The sequence below is a fragment of the Quercus lobata genome, chromosome 4 (genome assembly GCF_001633185.2).
Source record: "Quercus lobata isolate SW786 chromosome 4, ValleyOak3.0 Primary Assembly, whole genome shotgun sequence".
Taxonomy (NCBI): domain Eukaryota; kingdom Viridiplantae; phylum Streptophyta; class Magnoliopsida; order Fagales; family Fagaceae; genus Quercus; species Quercus lobata.
This window is the reverse complement of record NC_044907.1, coordinates 26379742-26407682: the sequence shown is the minus strand read 5'-3', so window position 1 is coordinate 26407682 and position 27941 is coordinate 26379742. Positions and strand designations below refer to the sequence as shown.

At 36.9% G+C, this 27941-nt stretch overlaps 1 protein-coding gene and 1 long non-coding RNA gene across 5 annotated transcripts; one reads left to right on the top strand and one right to left on the bottom strand.

Moving 5' to 3' along the window:
* Positions 1–163: 163 nt before the first annotated feature.
* On the top strand, positions 164–27426 carry LOC115986925. Its single transcript, XM_031110352.1, has 2 exons — positions 164–643; positions 26440–27426. Exons 1-2 carry the CDS (start codon positions 223–225, stop codon positions 27060–27062), a joined length of 1044 nt encoding a protein of 347 aa, XP_030966212.1. The 5' UTR covers positions 164–222; the 3' UTR covers positions 27063–27426.
* LOC115986926 lies at positions 15719–20209 on the bottom strand. Of its 4 annotated transcripts, none has more exons than XR_004090940.1 (5): positions 20054–20209; positions 19806–19862; positions 17622–17692; positions 16293–16394; positions 15719–15995 (listed from the first exon to the last, which is right to left on the bottom strand). It is a non-coding gene; the product is annotated as an uncharacterized LOC115986926 (long non-coding RNA). The 4 variants fall into 4 exon arrangements; XR_004090939.1 differs by having other exon boundaries at positions 16293–16413; positions 20054–20208; XR_004090941.1 differs by lacking the exon at positions 16293–16394 and having other exon boundaries at positions 20054–20207.
* Positions 27427–27941: the final 515 nt, after the last annotated feature.

Genomic DNA, 27941 nt, shown 5'->3' with positions numbered 1-27941 from the left:
AAAAATAATTGATTCATTTACTAACCAATGTCCTTACTTTCCGTGGCACAAGGAATCTTATTGGTTTATCTCAACCCCACCACCGAGTACGAGCACACTGGTGCTCTTACTATAAGCATCAGTACGCAGCCACCTTCATCTCCATCCATAAACATTGACTCAACAAGCCAGTCACCTCTTTCTCAAAAAAAAAAAAAAAAAAAAAACCAAGCCAGTCACCTTATGGATTGCAGGGTCTTAAAACTTGTGATTCAGTCAGCGAATGGATTGAAAGACGTCAATCATGTGACAACAATGAAGCCTTACGCGGTTGTTTCCATTCGCGATAACCAAAATAACCTCCATTCCTCAGAGGAAAAAACACCGGAGGACACAGCTGGAGGTGCTTCAAACCCCACATGGAACGCCGAAGTTACGTTCAACAACCTCGACATCACCAAGGCCAAGGAGAGCAACCTTGAACTTGTTGTTAAGCTCATGTCACTCCGGACGGGTCACTTTTTTAGCGACAAAGAAATCGGTGAAGTCCGTGTGTCCATCACAAAATTGCTGGAAGGTTTTGGTGGTAAAGCTAAAGCTGATGCAGTAGTTGCTGAAAAACAGATGAAAGAGAGTGTTAAGACCACAGATGAAAAGTCCCAAGGAACACTAGTCTTTTCTTACAAGTTTGAGAGCGTGACTACTGGACAGAAACCAGCAGGGCAGAAGAATTCTCCAACTGCGCAGCAGAAACCTGAACAGCCTGCTGGATTGGGGAACCCGTTGGTCTCCAAAGCGGTGAAAGGGATCGTGGGAACTGCGTCGAACAATATCGGATTGACAAGTGCGGTTGCTGCAGCCCCGCCTCCGCGTGCTATGCAAACCCGTGCTGCTGCTGCTAATCAGCGTGGTGCTGATGACCCGTCTGAGGGTAATAATAAAGGGATTGCGGGAACTGCGTTGAACACTACCGGATTGACAAGCGCCTCTGATGCTGCTGCATCCCAGCCTTCGCCTGCTATTCAAAACCATGTTGCTGCTGCTGATGATCAGCGTGTTACTGCTGATGACCCGCCTGAGGATAATAATGAAGGGAACACTACTGGATTGACAAGCGCCTCTGATGCTGCAGCCCCACCTTCGCTTGCTAGTCAAAACCATGCTACTGCTGCTGTTGATCATCGTGTTGCTGATGAGGATAATAATAATGAAGGTGAAGATGAAGATGGTGGTTATGAAGAAGAAGGTTTTGAAGAGGAAGAATGAAGCTAGATATGGTCATGGAAGTAGTATAAAAGGATCTCAAGGGTGGTTATATTATATCTAGGTATGCATAATGCGTATAATAATTAATAATGCAAGTCCGGCTACCTCAAATTAGCTATATGTACTGGTTTTTGCTGTTTCTGTGTGAATCTTTGTGCAGTCTTTCTTAGATTGTCAAGCTGAGACTGTGAATTATCTTAATGTTCTATTTCTACGTACTATTTGTATCAGTACTGTTTCTATTTTGGGAATGATAATTAGTAGTTGTTGTGCTCACTTGGTAGTATCATTCAGTTGATCAGTTGCACTAACAATCTCTAAACTATTCTTCTGATACAGTATACATTAGTTTTCATTTTGGCAGTGTTTGCTCTGTTTTTGAGTTCATGTAATTTCGGACTTAAGGATTGTTTGAGATTTGCTTATTTTACTAAAATTGAAAACTTTATGTTGGAAGTACTGTAAATAAAGGTAAAAATTAGCTGAAATAGTACAGTGAAATTCATGAATAGTAACTAAAAGTGCAATAAGACCTATAAATAGTAGCAAAAATAAGCTGAATAGTAAAATAAGTTAGCAAAAAATAAGCTATCCAAACACAAGCTTAGTCAGATATTTAGAATTATACGCTCTGTTTGTTTCGCTGGAAAACCTTTTATAAAAAAAATTTTCTATATTTTTCAGTGTTTGGTAGCAAAAAAAAAAGAAAAAAAAAAGTTAAAAGAAAACTATCTTTAGTCAACGGCAAACTCTTATAAAAATAAGGCTTATTTTCTATAAGTTGTTTTCTGAATTTTTTTTTTGAAAACAATCTCTCTCTCACACAGTGCATAATTCTTATAAATATTATCTTCTTATGACTTAGGAAAAAATATTTTCTTTTACTCATTCAGCCTTTCTCACAATAAACTCTCACTTCTTCTCCTCCTTTTATTTTTTCTCTCTTCTCACACTCTCACCATCACCCCCTCTGGCCTCTTCTCTTCCCACAGACTTCTCTCTCTATCTACCTTTCTTCTCTTTTTTCTCCCTATTTGTTCTCCCCTCTATAATACCATTCTTTAATAAGGTTTGTATTTTTTTTCTCCTCACAGATTGGTCAACGGCTCTATAACAATTTTTGGCATATTTATCAAACTATTTGTACTGGATTAGTTTGCTAGTAAAACTGTTTGGCCTATGTGACATTTTGAACTATTTAAAATGGAACTTAAGGTTATAATGATTATTTTGAATTATGAGAAGTATGGTTTATATATACATATATATATATATATATATATATATATTATGAACGTTATTGTTTATATACATGAGCAAAATGAGTATTTGAGATCATGAAAATTGAATATCTAATTTTGATTGTATCTGTTATCAAAATTTTAGTTTGAAAACCAAATTTATTCTTGGTTTTTATTATTATTATTATTTATTTATATTGATTACATTAGGTGAGTTTACACAATACACATATTATACATATTTTAAATTATACAAGAAATGTTATACAAACTATGAATACCAAATACCAGAAAACATTCTCAAACTCATTTTCAAGGTTGTTACCAAACATCGAAAAAAAAGATAATTTTCCAAAATATACTCTTTGAAAAATGAATCATTTTTTCAAAAAATGTTAATGCCTAAACAAACAGAGCGATATTCCTTATATTTTTTATGTGCATATAGGGTGGAGCAAGAAATTTTTCCGGTATAAGACTAAATGATATGCATATCTTTGACCCACTCATTATTGTACTAATAAATTTTCAAACATCAATGTTCAGACATAAATACAAATTTGTTAGTTTTGACATGTGTGTGAGATTTTTCATATAAAATTAGTGGTACCATATATTGCACTATGAAAATTTATTTTGTAATCAAATATAGACTGTCAATTGGTTTAATGTTCCTCAAAATAAAAATATTGGTTTAATAAGTAAAAGGCAAAAAAAAAAAAAAAATCAACAACCTTAAAATAAATAAATAGAAAATGAAGTAAAGTACTAAAATAGAAATAAAAATGGAAAACAAAAAAGAAGAGTAGAGAGATGGAAGAGAGTTAGGTCCTGTTTGGTTATCATTGGTGTGAATTCATTTTCTCTTTTCATTTTCGGAACTCATTTTTTGTTTCTTAAATCTTGTATTCATTTTCTCTATTCAACTCATTTTATGTTTGGCATTATTTTTTAGTCTAGATTTTTCTTTTTTTCTTTTTATATTTTTCAATTAAAAATTCAACACAATTGAGAGAGAGGGATTTTTTTTCAGTGTTAATGAGATTTATAGATTTGGTTTTTTTCTTTTACAAACGTGCCACTATATATATTTTTAAGAAAATAAAAATACTAAAAAATTGTATTTAATTTTTGTATTCAAATCTATTTTTTAAGTAGTGAATCTCATAAAAAGCTGAAAATGAATACAGAATATACCACTTTTTTTTTTATCAAAACAAACAGGCCTTAGTGTGAGACGACTATGAGAAGACTTGCATTTGCATTGAGTCAAAAGGTCTTTTGGCAGGTGGCTAAAAAGTAGGATATTGGAAAATAATGCAAACTATAAAAGTGGTAGAGTTTTGTTATGCTGATGTGTTGGGGCCGGGAGGAGAGATGTTTGAACGAAACAATGACACATGGGGCCAGTCAGTTTCATTTGGGAGCCTTTAGGGCCTATTTTTTTGGGACTTTTCCGCCCCTCCCCCTCCCACGTGTTTTGGATGGAAATGTACTGCATAGACTATTAATTGGGTTAATAAATAAAATGATAAAAAAAATCATCAATCTTAAAATAAATTAACAAATAGAAAGTGGAGTAAAATAGAAATGAAAAAAAAGAGAAAGAAGAGAAGGAAAAATAGAGAGATTGAAGAGCAAAAATGCTAGTATCTAAATAAAACTCACGACTTATTTATATGGTAAATTGTAAATAATAAAATAAAAATAATAAATTTATAATTTTACTATTCATAATTTATCACATAAATAAGTTATGGCAAAATTGTAAATTTTGATATGATAAGTGTCATTACTTTGTTGAATAGAGCTTAGTGGGAAACTTTGAGAAAGACTTGTTGCATGGAAAGACGAGGCATTTTGGAAGGTGGCTAGAAAGTAGAATATTAGAAAAATGTAAATTGAAAAGATGAAGTGAAGGAAGCTAATATATAGTGCTAAACTTATAAAAATTGTAGGCTTGTGATGATGACGTTTTGGGGGAGAAAAGCAGTGACGCATGTGGGGCCAGTCAATAATGTTATACAAAATATTCTTTAGGTCCTATCTTTTAACTAGCTATAGTGTCTTTTTGAACATTTTTGGGGGCATAGTAAAAAGTGGCTCAGCATAAAAGTAATGCAACTTTACTCAAGAATTGTTGAAAACAATGTTTTGTATGGAAAGGCACTGCATATTTGTTTTGTTATGGTACTCTTTTTATCATTTTGCTATGAATTTTCGACCCCTCTTACAATATGACATTCATGGTTGTTTTAGGTTTTGCTTAATTGAATATTTCATCATTAATTTAATATACCTTATTCGAGTTTGTCTATTGAATTTGAAATAAAATATTTCAATACCATTCAAGGTTACCGCATATATATATATATATATATATATATATATTAATTACTATTATATAAAAAATAATAGATTAATATATACAATTTTTTAATATCTCAAATAAAGTGTGCATATTATTATTAAAAACAATTGCTTATGGTTCTTTTGTAAATAAAATTAACATTTTGGGTAATTCTACATAAGAAATCTTACCTTCACTAATAACTCTTTTTCTCATTTCCCAAACCCACTCACGTGAAAGCAACCAATTGATTTCCTTTTGTCTGTTCATCCCCCCCTAACACAATAGTAAAGCGACGTACACATAATAAAATTGATTTTTTTTTTTTTTTTTCACACATGTTAAATTGAGAAACTTTTACTACTTCTCGTTAGGATCATTATTAACATTTTATTTTTTACTCATCACCATTAACAATTTGCTATATTAATAGGTGTCAAATTGTACCTGATTGCTTCATCTATTTTTTTTTTCTTTTTTAATATTTCCTCTACGTTTTGGCAAATTTTTTTAATTTTGGATGGTATTGATTGAAATTGTCCAAAACCCTTGGAATGATCCAAAATGGGTCAAAATTTCATCTGAGGTGGAACAAGGGGGTTACCATTATGATTTGCATACCGATCCAAGATTTTCTGTTTGTTCTGGTAGGAGTGGATTGAATGATATTCAAAACTATTAAGAGTTGTGTACAATAAGAGCATCCATAATAGTAATGCTAAAAAGCTATTTTTAGCACCACTATTATATAGTGGTGCTAAAGGTAAAATTTTTACCTTCATTGCTACAGTGCACAACTATATATAGTTGTGCACTGTAGCTGAGAGCTATTTTTATTTTTATTTTTTATTATTCAATTGTCTGTTTAAAATACTATTTATTTATTCTATTCTATTCTATTCTTTTATTATCCCACCCATCTGAAACACTCCACACTCAACAAACTCACGAACTCTCAACTCTCTCAAACTCTCACCTCTGAACTTTCACCTCTCTGTCTCATCTAGGGCTGTCCATCTCACCCGCCGACCCGCCCGACCCGCCCAACCCGCCCGTACCCGACCCACTACAACCCGATTCGATAGCTCCGATGGTCGGACGCGGGTCCCGAGCTTCAAAACCTGACGCCGGCGGTTCGGTTTTGGTTCCCTTCCTTCAAAACCCGTTCAACCCGACCCGCCCGAAAAGAGAACGATGAGCTGTGATTTCTAGCTTTCCGGCGAGTTTTCCTGCACGATTTGGCAGATTTCGGCGACTAAAACACCAAATCCGGCGATTCTCAGCACGATTTGGGGGAAAAAGCATCGGATTTGGCGAGATCTCTGCCAAATCCGGCTAGATCGCACCAGATCTTGGACAAATCGGGAGAGATCTCGCTGATTTTCTACGTTTTTCATCCTCTCTGGCGGGTTTCAGCCTCACCCGAAACCGTCGCTCACCTGACGGGAAACTGACCCGTAAAACCCGACCCTAATACGGGTCGGTTGCGGGTCCGGCACTTCCCTACCCGATCTCCGGCGAATCGGTTGCGGGTTGGGCATAAACCCGACCCGCCCGACCCATGGACAACCCTAGTCTCATCGCCGCCGGCCCGACTCGAACCTCAATGTCACCAACCCACCAAAGCTCAATCATTCAAAACAAGGCGAGGCTTCATGAACAATCAAAGTGCGTCGCTGCACTTCAACGAGGACTTGCTGTTCGTCGCCGAAGGACCTCTCGAAGACTCGCTTATCATTCTTGTCAAGGACAGTACAAACAAAGATCCCCAACTCCTCAACCACATTGTGATTCCGGTGAGTGCAATTGAGAAACGGTTAGATGAGCGCCACGTGGCTTCATCGCTGATCTTCATCTTCATCACCGATCTTCATCTTCGTGGGTCAGTGGTGGTGTGGCTGTGTTGTGGTGATTTGTGTGGTGGTTTTTGGCTAATTTGGATTTTTGGCAATGGTTGTGGGTGGTTGTTCTTGGCTTGCTAGTTGTTGTTGGGTAGTTGTGGGTGGTTATTCTTGGTTGGCAATGGTTGTGGAATGTGCTATTGATCAATTTATGGTGTTTTTTTTTTTTTTTTGGAGTGGAATGTATTATTTTATTGTGATGTTTATATTATTTTATCGTGTTGAAAACTAAAATAGATCTACTAATATTGGATGTTTTGTGAAATGAGTAAGTAAAATAGATAAAGTAGCTTTTTGTGGTACTAAATAGCTAAAAAAAATAGCTCCACTGCTGTAAAAGCTTTAAGTTGTAATTTAGCCAAATTTGAATTATCTCATGGAAAATGTCTAGTTTACACATAGTACACACTCTCTAAAAACAAAGGAACTGTCACAGTTTTGAAGTGTGTGTAATCCACCATACCCTTCAGTCTAGGGCCACCCATAATTTTGAAATCTTCCTTAATTTATATAATTATTTTAATGTTTTTAAAATTTAGCCTACAAAAATAAGAGCTAACCCTCTAAATATTTGAATTAGTTTAATGATGCTCTTAAACAAAATAATTGGTCTAATAGTTATAGAAACATAACTTTATTTTTTGCAATTTTATTTTATTTCACAAAATGTGCTCTTATATCTGTCAAAATATTTGATAAAGTTTGACACCAAACATATTTGAATTTATATTTTTCAACTCATTATGTAGCATGTGTGTGTGTGTGGGAGGGGAGGGGAGGTGGTGGTCTTAATAAATATATTAATGTCGCAACTTGGCCCTTAAACAAAAATTCTAAGCTCCACACCTGCTTCCCTCATATGGTAGCAACATGTTCCCAGAGAAGAGAGAGACATGACTCTCGTTGTGCATAAGTGCATTGGCAAATGGCCATACCCACACCTGTTGCGTGGTTCTTGGCGAGAATTATAGGCTATAAGATTATCTCGGCTTTAATTGTGAAAGGAAAAATTAAAGAAGCTAGGTGTTATTTTTTTATTCGTGGTACATAGAAGTGGAGCATGGCAGAAAGAACTTGATTGATAGTTGCAATTCATAAAGAATGTATGATGCACCCATGGCCATGAGGTTTTCACCTGTTGGCCTAACCATTTTTTGATAACACACAAACATACAACAACATGCCAACTTCAAAAATGCTAGCGGCGATTAGAGTCACTTGTTGGCCTAACTTTGATTATAAGATGTTTTAGATGTATTTTTTTTCTTTTGGTATTGAACAGATTTAGAGCTTACGTATATAGAAATTCCTTTATTACTTGGTATATAACTAGTTAGAGAGCTTTCGTAATGGCCGGATAGACATTAGTTAACCAAGCGTGAAAGTAAAAAAAATCACCTATAAAAATTGATGTAATTGGGTCGTTGACTCATTGTTTTAGGTGGTATTCGTGGATCTTAGAAGGGAAGGTTTGGGAGAAGTGCGAATTTACCTTTTCTGACCTAGTTATATTTTGTTTAATTAAAATAATTTAGTATATCTTTGTCTTTTCTTTCAAATATTTTTATTTGATTATTTAGCTAAAATGATTTAAATAATTTAACTTGATTTAAAAAATTGTATATTCTTCTCAGATCTAAATAAAACATGTGTAAATTTTTTAAGAGAACATGATTTGAATAGAATATTATCTAAAATATGATTTTGGATATAGACTGACATAAGACTACATAACCTTATAGTAGAATTAATGTATAGACTGACTATACTTTGGACCCAAACTATGGGGGTTATACATTAGCATAAAAACTAGTTACTTTTGTGGTGTATCATGGCCTACACGTGATTCTGAGTCTAATTACAAGGATCTAGCTTGATCACATTCATAAAATAATGAAATTTGTTAAGAATATGAAATCTAATATAGTTATTGTTTCAACTCCAACGAAATTCTTTGAAGTTTTTGAACTCATTGCAAATTACAATTTTGATTGCTCTAGAACACTTTGCAAATTTATAATTTCATTTTAAATATTTGCATTTCATTTGTCCAAAGTTCCATTTGAACTGAACAACATTTCTAAACTTATTAAGTTCTATTCTAATATAACAATGTAAGCTCATTTATTTTACTTGTAAATATGCTTTATCTAGTTAGTTAATTAGGAGTTGGTTATTTATTCAGTTGCAAAACTCAACCACCCCCCCCCCCCCCTTCTCTCCCTTTCAAATTCAAATCCTAAGGAATAACAAGTGTTGTGGCAGGGGTGTGCGCATGAGGAGTTCAGGTATATTTTGAAATAAGATTGGGCGTATTTAATCTTTTATCCGCTTAAATTTTGGACTTTATTTTTATTAATGCTATGGAAACTTTGACAATTAAATTATCGGTTATTGGATTTAATTTTACTTACTGATTGTTTGAGGATTCTTTTACTCTTTTTATGTAGACCTTGCAAGCTTGTTAGGTGAAAAGTTTACAATTGTCATGTATCTAGCCTATTGGTTTAGTTGGGGGCATGACAATAAAATGGTATTAGAGTAAACCTAATAATGCTATGTGACTCAGGGGCACTACAAAACATTGTGGGTCCTAATGTGGAAGTCAAGAATTTAAGTAGGAGATATTGTGGTACTTCAAATTGTATAGATTTGATTGGATTGTTTAAGTGTGTGTTGTATGGGCATATGTTGAATCCCATATTGAGTGTTTATTAGGTGAATCTTGAGTTTGTAAGTGATTACGATAAGCCTCAATTGTAGCCTGACTAAGCCTTTTGGGTTATAAGTGCAAATGTGGCTAGGACTACGTACTTAGGTCATTACAAAACAATTTTAAATCCCTCTCCTTTAAGTGTTACTCTTTGTGAGATCTGTTTAGAGTTTTAATTTGAGAGTTTTTTCGTAATCTAAACCATTGACTCCTTGAAACCACAAAGAGTTGGTGTTATTTTTTCCCGAAGTTTCGGATTGTGGACGGGATTCTTTGGTAAAGCAGATTTGTGTAGAAGGATTCCAGAGGTTCTTGAACTCTACAGTAGGAGGCAAGTCAGACGTTTGCAAGGATTACAACTACTTATAATAGAGATTTTAATTTCAAAGGTTTTGTAAGTAAATTTTTGTAACTCTTATTTCTAATGATTTTTTTTTTACAGGGTTGGATCTATCATAATGGTCCTTTGTATAGTTTCTTCATTGGTTTTCTACTTTACTACCTTTTATTCCTTTTATTATTATTGTTTTTGAGTTGGTGACTGATAATTGAGGTTTAAATATTATCCATACTATCCGTTTAGAATAATTCATAACTTTGATAAATTTATCGGCTGCATGACTAAACAGAATTTTTGAATTTGTATCATGACTTTTTTAGTGTATGTAATATGTAAGAAACTAAATAAGATTTTTGACATTATATGATCCTCAATGGTCCAATGACATAGAGTTTGTTTCAATTTTTATTTTTATTTTTTGATAATGAGTTTGTTTCAATTTTAAGTTACCGCAAAGGTATGTCCATTGCCCACGTATAATCTTTTTTTTTTTTTTTGGGTTACGTGAGGGATAACGTTGGCCCTAATGCCATATAAAGGTCATGAAGTCCAGCTTAGTCCCACTATTAATGTGAACAGTCAACAATAACCATGAAACGTGTGTAGGAAATGGACTCAATCGCTTACCTCCCACTTGATGCCTATCCCTTTCATTTTCTCCGATGATCAGAATGAGAAAGTGATGGAAGATATATATATATATATATATATATATATTCATCCATTTTTCTGTTTTTTAATTAGAGTAATACTCGACAATTACAAAATATATTGTGAAAATATGTTAGTAATTTACATATGGTTTTAAACATTTATTATGGCTTCCTTAAAAATGAAAAAATAATAATATATTAAATTTTATCCATTTTCCGTATAAAGAGCTTCTTAGTTTATAAGAGAAAGATTGGTTAGCATAGTTTGTAAAACTATGTGTTGTGTTGTGCTCTGTTACTTGTTCAATGTGCTCTTCTTTATCATATGTTTTTATTTAATTAATATTACATATAAATTTAATAATTTATTATTAATTTGACAAAAATTGTATAATTAGCTATTTATTTATGTTTATTTATGCATTCAATAGTTGTTATCTTACTGATCTTTAAACTATTGTACAATATAATTGTATTGTATACTAAATTGTATTTAGAATATTATTATATATAATATGAAAATTGTATATACAGAAAAAAAAATATATATATATATATATATAATCATTTTATTTTTTATTCCCTTATCAACAAATTCTTTGCTCCGACAATGTTGACTCATCTAGAAAAAAAATCTTGGAGCCACCACCAATTACATTTTGCATTTTTTATAGTAGAAATTTGTTAATTTTCCTTGGTTCTAGGTTCCAATGCAAATCTCCTTTTTATAATTTGAAATACGTGTTTCTCAGTATATATTTTTCATATTTCCTTGGTTGTTTGAAGCAATGATCTTTTTTTTTTATAGAGCGTTTTAACCTATGGCGTCTGCTCTTGATAATAGTTCTTTATCATCAAATCAAGACACCAATCAGTTTTTGTTGTAGATGTGGATTGAACCATAAAAACAAAAATGAGAACTTTTGTTTATTTTAGGTGGGTATAAGTTTTTTGGTAGGTGAGAAAGTAATAGATTTAAAAAAAATATATATTATTTGTGTACATGAGTTGTACTTATTTGGTTGGTGAGATAGTGCAAAAAATTGGTTTTATTTTTTATGGGTCTTAAGTTATTTGGTTGCTGAGAATGTGTAGGAAGGTATATATTAAAATAGCTAAAATAAATATTGAAATTTATCTTTCAAATGTATTTTTTATATCATAACTTTTATAAGACAAATACGAAATATTAAATTATAAGAAAAATAAATTAAATATCAAATTTCTTAATCAAGGGATTTGATAACATAATGGAATTTGTTTTAATTTAGTGAAGAGAGGGAATATACACAAATATATATATATATATATATATTTATATATGTAAGGACTCAATTTGTTACGATCCCAAATTGGTGTATTGGGTTCAAACGTTAAAGGCCCAAACAAAAAATTTGTAGAGAGTGGGCTAAAAGGCTAGGCCTTGGTCATCGGATAGTTGTTAGTTATGGTGTTCATGATGGTCGCACAAAGGTGAACTGAGTTTGTCCAAAAAGACTTTCTCTCTGGCACGGCCTGAGCGGCTCCAGTCATTAGACCTCGTCCGAGGAGGTTAATGCTCTTATTATTCCTTTTACCTTCAGTTACAATGGTTCAAGAGTCGATACATAATGCTCTCCCTTCCTTTTTGGCGTCTGAATTCTTACATTATATAGCCCCTCTCAGTTGATCCTGACATTCCATCTGTTGATCAGGCAGTTAATTACTCGAGTGCTTGTCCCATCAGCCGCCTTCCCCCACTTTCTATTAGTTGCAATAACCGAAACCACACTGTTCAGGGGTCTTTTCCCATCAATGTGGCCAGGACGTTTGTTGGCGCATTCAATGCGGAGGTGACGTCTTTTCCTTGAACCGCTCCCACACTATACCCCCGTGCGAGTCCTATTCTACTCACCTTTTCTTCTAGGAGTGTTTTGGGGGCTACCTTTGATGGCGTGTCGTTTTTCCCTTCTAAGCCTTGGGATGCCGAGGACAGGGTCATCCTCGGCTGCATCTTTAGGCCATTTGGACTTTCGCTGCATGTCCTCGACAACGACTCTCCTCGGCTTGAGCCTTGGGTCCTAATGGAAAGTGGGCCGGGATCACAAATTCTCTAGCCCCACATAGCTCCTCAAAATCCTGCTGTCCGGCTCCTCGGACGGAGATGAGGTTTTTATGACATCAAGCCTCTGTCATAGCTTGTCAATCCTTGTCATCTATCAGTACCAAAGACTCTTCGTTTGCCCGAGACACGTTCTTGGAGTCTTGGTAGGTGAAACGTGTCTTCATTAAATGCAGGCAGCTCTGTGCTTCCCACGTTCAATGGTGCGTTGGTAATCTAACGGTGGAGATTTCCTTACCTTTATGGGTGGAAAAATTCGCACAGTTACTTTTGATGGGAGGTATAAATAATTTTTAGAACTGATTTGTCTCTTCACTTTCGCACTTAAGAGTTCTAGCGCACATATCCTGGGTTCAGTCAAACTTTCATCCAAATTCAAGTCTCTCTCCAGCATAAAAAGCCTGTTCGAGGAACTTTTCCTCCTTTCTGTAAGTTTTCTGCTCTCACTAACTCGTGCTTTTTCTCTTATGGGTTTATTTTTCTCCTGTTCCTCTCCTTCTCCTGTCATCCCCTGAGTCTGTTTAGTAGTTCCTAGAGATGGTTAAATTAAAAAAGTTGGTTGAGACCGAAGAGGCAATGGAAAAGTTCATCGCCGACTATAGGATACCCCCCAATGTAAGTTTAAGAGAAGGACGGGTAAGGTGGTGATTCCCCTTCTCGCCTTTATAGAAGGGGGTATGAGAATCTCCATGGGGCCGGTAATGAGGAGTTACCTTAGGCATTTCCGATTAGCTCCCACCCAGTGCGCTGCTAATGTGTTTAGGATTCTGGGTTGTGTGGACGCCATAAATGAAAAAATGGGGTTAAGACTAACCCATCATGATGTAAACTGGTGCTACAACCTCCAACATTTGAGGGGCAAATCCTACTACATGAAGACGAGAGACGATAGGGTTCGGCTAATCCAGTGCCTCCCCGAGTCCAACAAAGGATTGAACAAGGACTTTCTTATTGTATCTGGGGAGTGACACGATGGCCTTTCTTGCCCAATTATGGAGGGAGAACCAGGTGGGGTGTAGAGAGTAGGAGGGGGCCAATCTTTTGCGCCGTCTTAATTTTATGTGGTTCGGTTACTAACTATGAACATGCCTTTTTTTGCAGATCCACACGCCTTTCACCGACACTTTCATCTGATCAACAAGGTGGATTTGGAGACCGTTCTCAAGGCGGCGGTTTTTGTAAACGACGAGGATGATCAAGTCAGAGCCACTCACAAAATCTTAGGGTACGATCCCATCCAGAAGTCATTGCCGCCCCGAAGCACGTGATTAGAGCTAACGATCCTTGGCTTCAGAAAATCACTGTAGTTGAGCACAGGTTTTTGATCTCTGAAGGATCTCCTGTCCCGGAGGGCATCCCGTTAGCGGGCTCTTCCCCGTCTCACCAAGAAGTGAAGGACGAGAGTGATTTGGGTCTATCCGAAGAGGGGTTCGGGGTATTTGACTAAGCTGACCCATTTGAGAATCCTTCCAGTGACCTGGGTGACCCTGACTTGTCCAAAGCGGAACTGTTGTCAGTGGGAACATCCTCTCGGGCAAATATGGGTCTTAAGAGAAAGCCTCCGACCAGCTTGTTCGACTTCATTAAGGGTCAACAGAGGAAGGATGCACAGGGAAGGTCGCAATCCAGTGTTCCAACTCCCCCACCACAGCCCTAGCCTATCCAGAATAGGTCTTCTTCTTCCCGGTCAGAGCCACAATCTCCCCGATCCAAACTTCCTGCTCCTCCCCAATCAACTCTGCCTCCTTGTCCTGAGCCCACCGACCTAAAGAGAAAGAGGAGTCCTAAGGATAAGGAACCAATGGATGAGGGAAAATCCCAATCCTCTCGAGAGGAGGACGAAGCCCCGCGAGCTCAAAAATAGTTAAAGATTGGGCATCAAGGCTAGGGGAAAGGGATCGATGCCCAATCCTCGCCGAATGCTTGGCTTCCTGCCCCAATGCTTGGCTTCCTGCCCCAATGCTCCATGGGGAGCCATTGATGGAAGATGCATCCATGAGGAACCTTGGAGACGGCGAAGGCGCTTATGTGGCCGACGCGTTAGAGAGGACCCTGCTGCTTCCCACTGATATGAAAGAGTTGAAGAGTAGTCGGATGCAGGAGGTTTTTCTCAGCGTGAAGAGGTACCTGGGTATGGTAAGGCTCCTAAAACTTATGACTCCTTCGACTCTTGCTCCTAGATTCTCGTTCATAATGTGTTCATCTCAATTGGCAAGCTGGCCAGACCACCTATAGACTGGAGGAAGAAGTTAAGGGGCAGAGTAAGTCCGCAGAACTTGAGCGTAATAAACGTATAGAGGCTGCGCGAACTCTCAAAAATTTCGAGGCTGACCTCGCGAAGGTCAGGGAGGACTTAAAGGAGATGAGCAGGTCCAAGGATAGTACTGAGGCAGGTTTGACCGGTGCCCAAAAACAGGCCGAGGACCAGACGAGGTGCCTGCTTGCTGCCGAGGAGCAATTGGAGATCGCCAAGGAGCAGTGAGGGATAAGGACTTTGCGGAATGGGCCAGGAACGAAGCCGTGAGGGCCAAGACAGAGGCTGAGTTTGCCAAGACTGAGGTCGAAACCTCCAAGGACAAGGTCGAGGATGAGGCTTACAATGAGGGGGTGGCTGATACCCAGGCCACCCTTAAAGCTCAAATCCTTGGTGTATGCAGGCTACACTGCTCCCAGGTTTGGAATGAAGCCCTCAAATGAGCTGGGGTGGAGGCTTCGTCCTACCTATAGAAGGCGAAGAAGGTGTACTATCCTCCAGCCATCCGTGAGACCACCTCCGCCAGTTCCGGCACTACAACAAATCTGACTTTTTTCAAGGGTCAAAACCCTTAAAAAAAGTATTAAAAAACCTTGAAAAAAATTATTTTAAGAGTCCAATTGACCCTTGATAACCTTCGAAACATATACCGTCGAAAAAGAAATTTTAACGGCTTTCGTGGCCCTTAAAACAAGTGCTCTGATCTTATTTTGAGGATCAAGAGACCCTTAAATAACCTTTTATCAAGGTTTAAAAAATTTATATTTACAACCCTTGATAAATAAGATTATTTAAGGGATCTCTTGACCCTCAAAATAAGATTTTATTTTATTAAAAAAAAAAAAAAAAAAAAACACAATCATGCACTATATATATATACACAAAAAAATTCACAATTATTGAGATGATATGCTATGATATTGATATATAGCAAAAGTGGTATATTGCTACAATTACACTTTCTTTGATCTCTAATCTCAAACCTACAAATTAACAGATTAGGGGCCGCATACAAACTGCCAATATGTCAATTATTGTTTAAGAGAAAAGATATCAACAACCACACTTTGTACAAAGACCAAATTTGTCCAAGAGTTAAAAGTTTTGATACATTTTATTCTTCATCATCATCTCCAAAGCAAGAAGTTATCAGCTAGTACAATTGAACATTTCATCCATTATAGGTGTCCTCAGTTTCTGGAAAAGAGAGAATGATACCAAAAGTTTGTTAATTTCCCAGCAAATATATCTACACACTTTTCCACAATATCAAATTCAAGATACCCACAATTTCAAAAAGAACGAAAAAGGCACAACAGAGTTCATAATACAAGGTTCTTTGCACAATCTGACATGGTATCCATTTCAACAGGGGCAAGAGTTTTAAATTGTAAAAACAAGGTTCTTTGCACAATCTGACATGGTAGTAGGTGAACAGAACAAAACCACATAAAAATATACTATCTATATTAGTATAATTAGAAGATTTCATACCAATGCATCTTCTGTTGGTTCATTTACTGCTTGCCCATTAGCTTGCACATGGGTGATGTCAAATAATTCAATTCTACTAGGGCTATGACTTGTCTTCTCTTTCTACCATTTGACAAAACAACTAGAAAGCATAGAGTAATTAAGTATTGAAGATGAATAATGCAATAACTCAGCAAAACGAAGTCAAATAACAACAAATAGAAAGCATTCACAAAACTAAGAAACAAATACAAAGTCAAGAAACATGGTTCTAAAATATTTTGGTACTGTCCAAGGGCTATACAACTGTAATGCAGATCTAGTGACAGGGCTATATAACTGTAAATAGGTCCATGCAATAACTCAGATGGGCTGAAAAGAACTAGCACAATGAAAGGATCCAAGAGTAAGCCCAAGGTTGATGTATGTGTAACTCAATTCCAGCCCAAGTACTATTTATTTATACATACATACATGTTGAGTCATGGCATAACTTTTTGACACTTTTTTTAAGTCCTTAACATAGCAAATAGAAAAACAAAATCAAGAAACATGTTGAGTTATTTGACTTTGTATTTGTTATTTGAATTACCATTCCAATAGTGATAGTAATAGATAAAAAAACAAAATCAAGAAACATGTTTATTTAGTCACAAGCAATTCTTAACAAATTATGGTTGAATATTTTTTTATTGTTAAGTTATGTTTCTATACATCTCAAATATGTTACAAAAGGGCTCCGTAGAAATATCTACATGAGCTATCACTACATTTAAACTCCTCATCTGCATATTGCAATGCAAAGTAGCAAAAGTTGAAGCATCATACTAGTTTCATTGGTAAACATCCAACTGACATTCGAACCTATGCTTGTTACGCAGGGTATATGTTTCTGTCAGATTTATAAAGATGACAGGGTCAAATTGACTCTTTGGACCTGATATCATACTCAAACCAAAACATGGATCCTATCCAAAACAACCCATCCTGCATTCAAGAATATCATCATACTACATTTACCTTGAAATTAACTGTTTATGATAGTATAAGGTAACTCCAAACAAGATTCAACATATACATTTATGCTTGGGAGCATGTGAACAAGCACTACTATGAAATAATAACAAGAAGTAATAACTATATATAAATAAAAACAAAACTCAACCATCACTAAACTATATAAATGGTTCTTTAAAAGACTAAGCACTTCAAGAATGAGTATTTAAAGTTGTGGAGGAGAAAAACCAAGATAACACATCATATAACCCAGCAGAGTCAGCAGACTAATCTAAAAGAATGGCAAACTTGGAAAAGGTTAAGTTCAAATAAAAAGAAGATTGTGTTTCTCACATTGCCAACAAACACCGATCATGCATCTGCCTCCTCCTTGTTTGCTTGAGAAGCAGCTGCAGTGGCAGGGTCTGCAGAAAATGACACACACATAAATACAATCCAAGCATTAAAAGAAAAAACAAAAATTATACAAAAAAGGTGACATGTCAAAAAACATAGAGGCACAACAGTGCTCCACAAGGTGATGGAATATGAGACAGCCCCAGGGGAATGTCCATGTATATTATTGCATTTCAGTTTCAGGGTTCTGTATCAACAGGACTCCTATTCATATTCAACATAAGCACTTCTTTATGTGTGCATGTAATATGAGTAGAAAATCTGTACCAAGGACTGCAAAACATTAAACTAAAATGAAAAATGCAGCAATTTCATTGGAATGATCAAGAAAAAGTTCAAGTCGCTTGCCAACATTTTGCAATGAGAATCTAGAACGAAGTACAACTGAAGAATTATTTTAACCAGTTCTTTAATCGAAGTAGTCAGCAACAGCAACCCGGATTTTGACAAGCCATTCTCCCATGTTAATAAAAGACAAAACAATATAGCACAATAACATAGTGGCAAATCAGTGTTATGTGCCTCCTAACATCCCCCAATCACTGGTAAAGACCAAAATGGAATTAACTGACTTAGGCTTTTTAAAAACCAATACAACCAGTTTGCTTTTCCACTCTATGATCACGTGCTACAATTATATGCCTATAAGCACCAGTCCATTGCACCTCAAATATATTCATACTCCAGTTCTGCTTCATAAATACTCTCATAGATTTAAAGTTTAGAGCATATCAAGGTGATCAATTCGCTGAACTAATAAGGAATAACAGACAAGCAAAAAGAAGATCAGATAACCGTAACTTCCATTATGGGTGTGTCTGGTAATGCTAAAAGTACTTTAATAGCGTTTAAAGCTCATTTAACAGAAATTGCCATACGTTTGGAAAATTTTGCTAAAGAGCTTTTAAAAGGGGTCCTCAAGCTAAAAACAGTTTTAAGGCTAAAACTGAAATTTGGAGCTTTTAGGAAACAGCTCTACAATTCTACTAGGAAACCCCATGAAGATTAAAAAAAATCCATTTTGTTCGAGAAATTATTATAAGTGAGTTGCATTTCAGGCAGCAGTTAGCAGTATTTATACAATCTTTTCACATCACTTTAGAAGACAGCATCACTCTAATTGCAACATCAGCTCAGAGAACAGGGTTCTCACTAGGTATGCATTTAATTTAAAAAGAACTAAACCCACCATCAAATTTCCATTAAAGTCAAATCACACTCAAAATTTTATAAAACCAAACCAATAATTCACTTTGAAAGACAAATAAACCCAATTCACGCTGTGGATGAACCCAACCAAAACAAATAAACCCCCCTAGTTTCATCCCCTTACCACTAACCTCTACTATCAGTAATCTCCCTCTCAATTTCCACAACCCAAAGCTGGGAACCATGAACCTAACATTCCCATAATCCCATGGCAACACCCAATCACAAACCCAGCAAACCTATAACCAAAAGCTCCAAAACCCAGTCTACGTCATTTAAGCCAAGACCTCCAGATTTCCTTTTCATGCCATATGAACTTAGACTTCATTTTTTTCCCCTCTTTTTCTTCCCACTCACCAAAAATATCCCCCACAGCACATAACCAGCTTTGCCATACCCAACCAACCTCACCCTCAGTCAACCGACTGCAACAATCACACACACCACACATTAAACACAAAAACTGCACACACATACAGTGCAAATGATGAAACTTGTGGTCATAGACATGACAACTGAAAAATACAAGAAGCTTACTAAATTTCTCTGACATACAGGCCTCTGATGTAACTAATATTGAATATAGCAATTCATAGCAGATTCCTCGTCTGTTTCAAATTTCAATTAGCATAACACAACCATTAAATTTCTCGATCTTAAATCTCTAAGATCTAGCAAAAAATTAAATAAGAAATAATTTCCATTTGGTTGAACCAAGTTTTACATGGAGTACTCAAAACAGAGTATGAAGTAACGAAAAATAATTCTATGGATTTTCTAAAAGAAAATTGAATCTGATCACATAAACAAGGAAAATATGCTCAGATGTAAATTTCTGCTAAAGAAATTCAAATGCGATTGTCTGCAATTGAAGTTGAAAGACAGAAAAATTGGAATTCTGATGATGATTACCAGAAGAAGCGAGTCCTGCTCAGTGATTTCAGCTTCCTTCACTTTCTGTGCTACAACCTAAGGAAAACGATTACGTTACAGTGAGATTCTAAAGCGAATGATCAATTAGAAATCGAAATAGGGAAATCGATGATGAGCTCAGTTTTCTGAGAAATGCGAAATGAAAATCATGGGGAATCGACGAAAATATGTGGGTAAACCAAAAAAACAAAAAAATCAAAGACGAAATTAGGGTTTGTGATTCGTACCTAATCGGAGCTGAGAAACACAACGCCAAGAGAGATGAAGAGTCACAAAACCGAGATCGTACCTAATCGATGATCGTCGAGCTCTATGAGATCTCCATGATCGTCGAGCTCTATGAGATTTCCATGCGCTCTGTGACATTTCTATGCTTTCTCAGTTTCAGGCTTTCAGTGAAAGAGTGATAAGAGCTTTATTTGTTTGTTGGTTACGTTCTGGGCTATGTTTTTAAATTTTGTTGGGCTTTTTTCAAGGGATAAAAATATTGTTGTAGGCTTTTTTCAAGGGCTGAAAATTTTGTAATATTTTATCAAGGTTTGTGGGCTGAAAAAACTGGCGCCTTTTTTTTTTCACATTTATTTCAAGGGTGTTTCAACTTATTTTGAGTGACCAAATAATCTTTGAAATAAAGTTGAGTAATATAACCTGCCGCATTTCTATTTATAGATTGTATCAACAGATTTTAGTAAACCCTCAATAAAAGAGGGTTGAAATAACTAAAGTTTGTTGTAGTGCGGGGCTGTGAGCGCTCCCCAAGAGACTGAGGTTGCTCAGCCAGAAGCTGCTTAGCTCGTTCTCACTCCTGACGAGTTAACTAAGGGAGAAGAGCTTCATGGGGTGACAGAAGTACCTGGAGGTCTGAATCCTGAGATGCCTCAGGGGGCTGCCAAGTTCACAGTCAGTGCTCAGATCTTTAATGTCGAGGAGCCGGCCCTCTGGGTTCAGCCCCTTCAGGCCATTCCCCTTGCTGATGCCTCCGAGGGCCTTGAGGATAATCCTGCTCGGCCTCCCCAGTAAGGGGATGCTTCTCAGGGTCCCGAGGCTAATCCTGCTCAGCCTCCCCAGGAAGCAGCCAAAACAAAATTGAAGAAGTAGGAGCCCTGGCTAACTTTTGTGTTTGTTTTTAGTTTAGCTGTTAGATAGTTTTTCTTTTATTTTGAGGACCTTGGGATTTGCTTGTAACTAAACTCTTTAACCATATGTATGAAATTCATTTCTTCATTTTTCCTTTAAATTATACGTTCGTTGCTCTTGCCGATATTTATCATTGCTGCGAATCGCATGGTTTTTGAATTAGCTATCTTAACATGTATGAATGGTTGTGCATATGATGTGTTTGGAATTACGTCCCAGAATTCTAACTTACCCACGCCCATAGGCGTTGAGTATGCGTCTACACATACTTCTAGGGAGCTAAATGCATCATCCGAGGTGCCGTGCGTGTTCTTAGGCCATGTCTGGTACCTAGATTTTCTTGAAGTAGTTAGTTTCCGCATAAGTTTGAGTCCGAGGACCATGCAAGATCTTGATTCTGTCCAAAACTTGTATTTTCTTAAAGTAGTTGGTTTCCCCATCGGTTTGAGTCCGAGGACCATGCAAGACCTTGGTTCTATCCAAAACTTATATTTTCTTAAAGTAGTTGGTTTCCCCATAGGTTCGAGTCCGAGGACCATAAAATACCTTGGTTCTGTCCAAAACTTATATTTTCTTAAAGTAGTTGGTTTCCCCATAGGTTTGATTCCGAGGACCATGCAAGACCTTGGTTCTGTCCAAAATTTGTATTTTCTTAAAGTAGTTGGCTTCCCCATAGGTTTGAGTCCGAAGACCATGCAAAACCTTGGTTCTATCCAAAACTTGTATTTTCTTAAAGTAGTTGGTTTCCCCATAAACTTGAGTCCGAGGACCATGCAAGACCTTGATTTTGTCCAAAACTTGTATTTTCTTAAAGTAGTTGGTTTCCCCATAGGTTTGAGTCCGAGAACCATGCAAGACCTTAATTCTATCCAAAACTTATATTTTCTTAAAGTAGTTGGTTTCCCCATAGGTTTGAGTCCGAGAATCATACAAGACCTTGGTTCTGTCCAAAACTTATATTTTCTTAAAGTAGTTGGTTTCCCCATAGGTTTGACCATGCAAGATCTTGGTTCTGTCCAAAACTTGTATTTTCTTAAAGTAGTTGGTTTCCCCATAGGTTTGAGTCCGAGGACCATGCAAGACCTTGGTTCTGTCCAAAACTTGTATTTTCTTAAAGTAGTTGATTTCCCCATAAGTTTGAGTCCGAGGACCATGCAAGACCTTGATTCTGTCCAAAATTTATATTTTCTTAAAGTAGTTGGTTTCCCCATAGGTTTGAGTCCGAGGATCATACAAGACCCTGATTCTGTCCAAAACTTATATTTTCTTAAAGTAGTTGGTTTCCCCATAGGTTTGAGTCCGAGAACCATGCAAGACCTTAGTTCTGTCCAAAACTTGTATTTTCTTAAAGTAGTTGGTTTCCCCATAGGTTTGAATCCGAGGACCATACAAGACCTTGGTTTTATTCAAAACTTATATTTTCTTAAAGTAGTTGGTTTGGTTTCCCCATAGGTTTGAGTTTGAGGACCATGCAAGACCTTGATTCTGTCCAAAACTTATATTTTCTTCAAGTAGTTGGTTTCCCCATAGGTTTGAGTCTGAGGATCATGCAAGACCTTGGTTCTGTCCAAAACTTATATTTTCTTTAAGTATTTGGTTTCCCCATAGGTTTGAGTCCGTGAACCATGCAAGACCTTGGTTCTGTCCAAAACTTATATTTTCTTAAAGTAGTTGGTTTCCCCATAAGTTTGAGTCCGAGGACCATGCAAGACCTTGGTTCTGTCCAAAACTTATATTTACTTCAAGCAGTTGGTTTCCCCATAGGTTTGAGTCCGAGGACCATACAAGACCTTGATTCTGTTCAAAACTTGTATTTTCTTTAAGTATTTGGTTTCTCCATAGATTTGAGTCCGAGGACTATGCAAGACCTTGGTTCTGTCCAAAACTTGTATTTTCTTTAAGTAGTTGGTTTCCCCATAGGTTTGAATCCGAGAACTATGCATGACCTTGGTTCTGTCCAAAACTTATATTTTCTTTATCCAGCCAGGATTAGCCCCTTGGCATATGTGTGGGGCATAAACTTTATGTTAAAAGCCCCTAGAACTGTCCGTGCCACTGGCGCTTCAAAGAGTAGCCCTCAGTGGGAGCTGAGTTAGGGTAACAACCACGTGCTGCTGGAAATAATGGAGAGGCTTTCGCATAGCTTGCACCACCGCCAAAGCTATTTCTTTTGAAGGACCTTTGGTTGACAGGGGCTTGATCCCACCATGATTAACCACCGCCTGTGCCAACGCACAAGCCTTCCCACAGATGGCGCCAATTGTAAGGACTCAATTTGTAACGATCCCAAATTGGTGTATTGGGTTCGAACATTAAAGGCCCAAACAATAAATTTGTAGAGGGTGGGATAAAAGGCTAGGCCTTGGTCACCGAATAGTTGTTAGTCATGGTGTTCATGATGGTCGCACAGAGGTGAACTGAGTTTGTCCAAGAAGACTTTCTCTCTGGTACGGCCTGAGTGGCTCCGGTCATTAGACCTCGTCCAAGGAGGTTAATGCTCTTATTATTCCTTTTACCTTCGGTTACAATGGTTCAAGAGTCGATACATAATGCTCTCCCTTCCTTTTTGGCGTATGAATTCTTACATTATATAGCTCCTCTCAGTTGATCCTGACCTTCCATCTGTTGATCAGGGAGGTAACTACTCGAGTGCTTGTCTCATCAGCCGCTTTCTCTCACTTTCTATTAGTTGCAATAACCGAAACCACACTGTTCAGGGGTCTTTTCCCATCAATGTGTCCAGGACGTTTGTTGGCGCATTCAATGCGGAGGTGACGTCTTTTCCTTGAACCGCTCCCATACTGTACCCCCGTGCAAGTCCTATTTTACTCGCCTTTTCTTCTGGGAGCGTTTTGGGGGCTACCTTTGATGGCGTGTCGTTCTTCCCTTCTAGGCCTTGGGATGTCGAGGACAGGGTCGTCCTAGGCTGCATCTCTAGGCCATTTGGACTTTCGTTGCATGTCCTCGACAATGACTCTCCTCAGCTCGGGCTTTGGACTCTAATGGAAAGTGGGCCGGGATCACAAATTCTCTAACCCCACAATATATATATATATATATATATATATATATATATATATATCCTTAACATTTTTGTGCAAGCCTATATTTAAATTAATCTTAAGTTTTCCCCCAACGGCCCAAGTCCATTTAAATGGTCAACTACTTATGAAATTTAAAATTTTGAAAACAAAATTGTAAAATTTGGAAGGTTGGCAGACTTGCCCATTAAAAAATTAGTTAAATACTAATACGAAGTCCAAGTAAATGGTTGATAGCCAAGCATTTGATACAAGTAAAAGAAGTAAATGTTGACACAGTCCATTTGGACAGCCAAGCATTTATTGTCTAGTAGGAGATCGTGATAGAAAAAACTAGGCGAAACTACGCTATTGGTCCCTTAAGTTTACCCTGTGTGCATAATTGGTCCCTTAAGTTTGAAGCGAGCACAATTAGTCCCTCAAGTTTTAAAATTGAGTTGTATTAGTCCTTTTACTAACTGCCGTTAGTGGTGTTACTTATGTGACTAACGGAACAATGACTTGACATTTTTTTTTAATGATGTGGCAATGTTTTAAGTAAAATATTAATTAAATGAATTTACACATTAAAAAAAAATTGACCCATTCTAATTTAAGTCTTAATCCTAACCCGGTACCAAATTAGAACTCATTTACAGTCTGATTCACAAACCCACGAAAGAGCGAGATTGAGCAGTTCCAAGCCAGCCATTATCCTTCAGAGCAAAGCTCGATATCGATCATGGAGGAGATGAAGAAGAAGAAGATGAGGACGACTACAGTATTCGCAACAACCGGACGATACAATTGTATTCGGTGGCCGGAGACAGAGGAGTTTTCGTCGTGGCGGGGTGGTTGGATCTCACTTCAACTTTCGGCAAAGCTGTGGAGCAGAAAATTGTGCCTTAGCAGCAACAGAAACCTCTGGTCAAGAAGAGCAAACGTGGACCAAGGTCTCAGAGCTCACAGTATCAAGGCGTTACGTTTTATGGAAGAACTAGTCGATGGGAATCCTATGTAGTTTGATTGGTGCAAGGTAGACCATAACCAAGGCATCATGAGTTGCAGACTTGGTTGTAGCTGTGGAGGTACAGATAAAGAGAGTAGCAATAGCAAAGGCCACGATAGATGAGACAACAGTAAAGGCACAAAGCTGGTGCCTAAGGAGATTGCAAGAATTAGCGGACTTGAATTAGAGTGGGTCAATTTTTTTTTTTAAACGATTGCAAGAATTAATGATGAGTTTTAATTTGGTACCGGGTTAGGAGTAAGACTTGAATTAGAATGGGTCAATTTTTTTTTTTTTTAAATGTGTAAATTCATTTAATTAATTTTTTACTTAAAAAATTGCTAGGTCATTAAAAAAAAATGTCAAGTCATTGTTCCGTTAGCCACATAAATAAAACCACTAACGGCAATCAGTAAAAGGACTAATACAACTCAATTTTAAAACTTAAGGGATTAATTATGCTTGTTTCAAACTTAAGGAACCAATTGCGCACACAGATAAACTTGAAGAATTAATATTGTAGTTTCGTCAAAAAACTACTAGATAAATTATTGATCAATTTATTGTTGTTTATAATTATAAAGCAGAGGTTGATTTTGTCGTTTACAAAAGCAGATAATGATACGTTTGAATTTTATTATCAAGTTGGGTGTATGTTTAAATTTTATTATTATTTAAAGCAGATAATGATACTATATGTGGTTATTTTTAATGGTAACACATGTCTAAGAGAATTCTTTTACAAAATACTTTTTAAAAAAAATTTATAAAAAAAAAACTTATTTTTTATACTTTTTTTTATAAAAATAGTATGAAAACAGTCTAAAAATAATTGATTCATTTACTAACCAATGTCCTTACTCTCCGTGGCACAAGGAATCTTATTGGTTTATCTCAACCCCACCACCGAGTACAAGCACACTGATGCTCTTACTATAAGCATCAGTACGCAGCCACCTTCATCTCCATCCATAAACATTGACTCAACAAGCCAGTCACCTCTTTCTCAAAAAAAAAAAAAACCAAGCCAGTCACCTTATGGATTGCAGGGTCTTAAAACTTGTGATTCAGTCAGCGAATGGATTGAAAGACGTCAATCATGTGACAACAATGAAGCCTTACGCGCTTGTTTCCATTCGCGACAACCAAAATAACCTCCATTCCTCAGAGGAAAAAACACCGGAGGACACAGGAGGTGCTTCAAACCCCACATGGAACGCCGAAGTTACGTTCAACAACCTCGACATCACCAAGGCCAAGGAGAGCAACCTTGAACTTGTTGTTAAGCTCATGTCACTCCGGACGGGTCACTTTTTTAGCGACAAAGAAATCGGTGAAGTCCGTGTGTCCATCACAAAATTGCTGGAAGGTTTTGGTGGTAAAGCTAAAGCTGATGCAGTAGTTGCTGAAAAAGCCAGTGTTATGACCACAGATGAAAAGCCCCAAGGAACACTAGTCTTTTCTTACAAGTTTGAGAGCGTGACTACTGGACAGAAACCAGCAGGGCAGAAGAATTCTCCAACTGCGCAGCAAAATGTGCAGCAGAAACCTGAACAGCCTGCTGGATTGGGGAACCCGTTGGTCTCCAAAGCGGTGAAAGGGATTGTGGGAACTGCGTCGAACAATATCGGATTGACAAGTGCGGTTGCTGCAGCCCCGCCTCCGCGTGCTATGCAAACCCGTGCTGCTGCTGCTAATCAGCGTGGTGCTGATGACCCGTCTGAGGCTAATAATAAAGGGATTGCGGGAACTGCGTTGAACACTACCGGATTGACAAGCGCCTCTGATGCTGCTGCAGCCCAGCCTTCGCCTACTATTCAAAACCATGTTGCTGCTGCTGATGATCAGCGTGTTACTGCTGATGACCCGCCTGAGGATAATAATGAAGGGAACACTACCGGATTGACAAGCGCCTCTGATGCTGCAGCCCCACCTTCGCTTGCTAGTCAAAACCATGCTACTGCTGCTGTTGATCATCGTGGTGCTGATGACCCGTCTGAGTATAATAATGATGAAGGTGAAGGTGAAGATGATGGTTATGGAGATGAAGATGAAGAGGTAGATGTTTGAAGATTAAGAATGAAGCTAGATATGGTCATGGAAATATTATATAAGGATCTCAAGGGTGGTTATATTATATCTAGGTATGCATAATGCGTATAATAATCAATAATGCAAGTCCACCTCAAATTAGCTATATGTACTGGTTTTTGCTGTTTATGTGTGAATCTTTATGCAGTCTTTCTTAGATTGTCAAGCTGAGACTCTGAATTATCTTAATGTTCTATTTCTACTATGTGTATCAGTACTGTTTCTATTTTGGGAATGATAATTAGTAGTTGTTGTGCTCACTTGGTAGTATCATTCAGTTGATCAGTTGCACTAACAATCTCTAAACTATTCTTCTGATACAGTATACATTAGTTTTCATTTTGGCAGTGTTTGCCCTGTTTTTGAGTTCATCTAATTTCAGACTTAAGGATTATTTGAGATCTGCTTATTTTATTAAAATGGAAAACTTTTTGCTGGAAGTACTGTAAATAAAGGTAAATTAAAATTAACTGAAATAGTACAGTGAGAGTCATGAATAATACCTAAAAGTGCAATAAGACCTATAAATAGTAGCAAAAATAAGCTGAATAGTAAAATAAGTTAGCAAAAAATAAACTATCCAAACACAAGCTTAGTCAGATATTTGGAATTATACGCTCTGTTTGTTTCGCTGGAAAACCTTTTATAAAAATAGTTTTCTATATTTTTCAGTGTTTGGTAGCACAAAAAAAAAATAAAAAAAAATAGTCAACAGAAAATTATCTTTATTCAACGGAAAACTCTTATAAAAACAAGGCTTATTTTCTATAGGTTGTTTTCCAAATTTTTTTTTTGGAAAACAATCTCTCTCTTATACAGTGCATAACTCTTATAAATATTATCTTCTTATGACTTAGG

Excerpts from the sequence above, each read along its gene's own strand:
- LOC115986925 (XM_031110352.1), top strand. The coding sequence starts at position 223 with ATGGATTGCAGGGTCTTAAAACTTGTGATTCAGTCAGCGAATGGATTG. Across the intron at positions 644-26,439 it reads CACAGATGAAAAGTCCCAAG|GAACACTAGTCTTTTCTTAC; the intron begins GAACACTAGTCT and ends AAAAGCCCCAAG.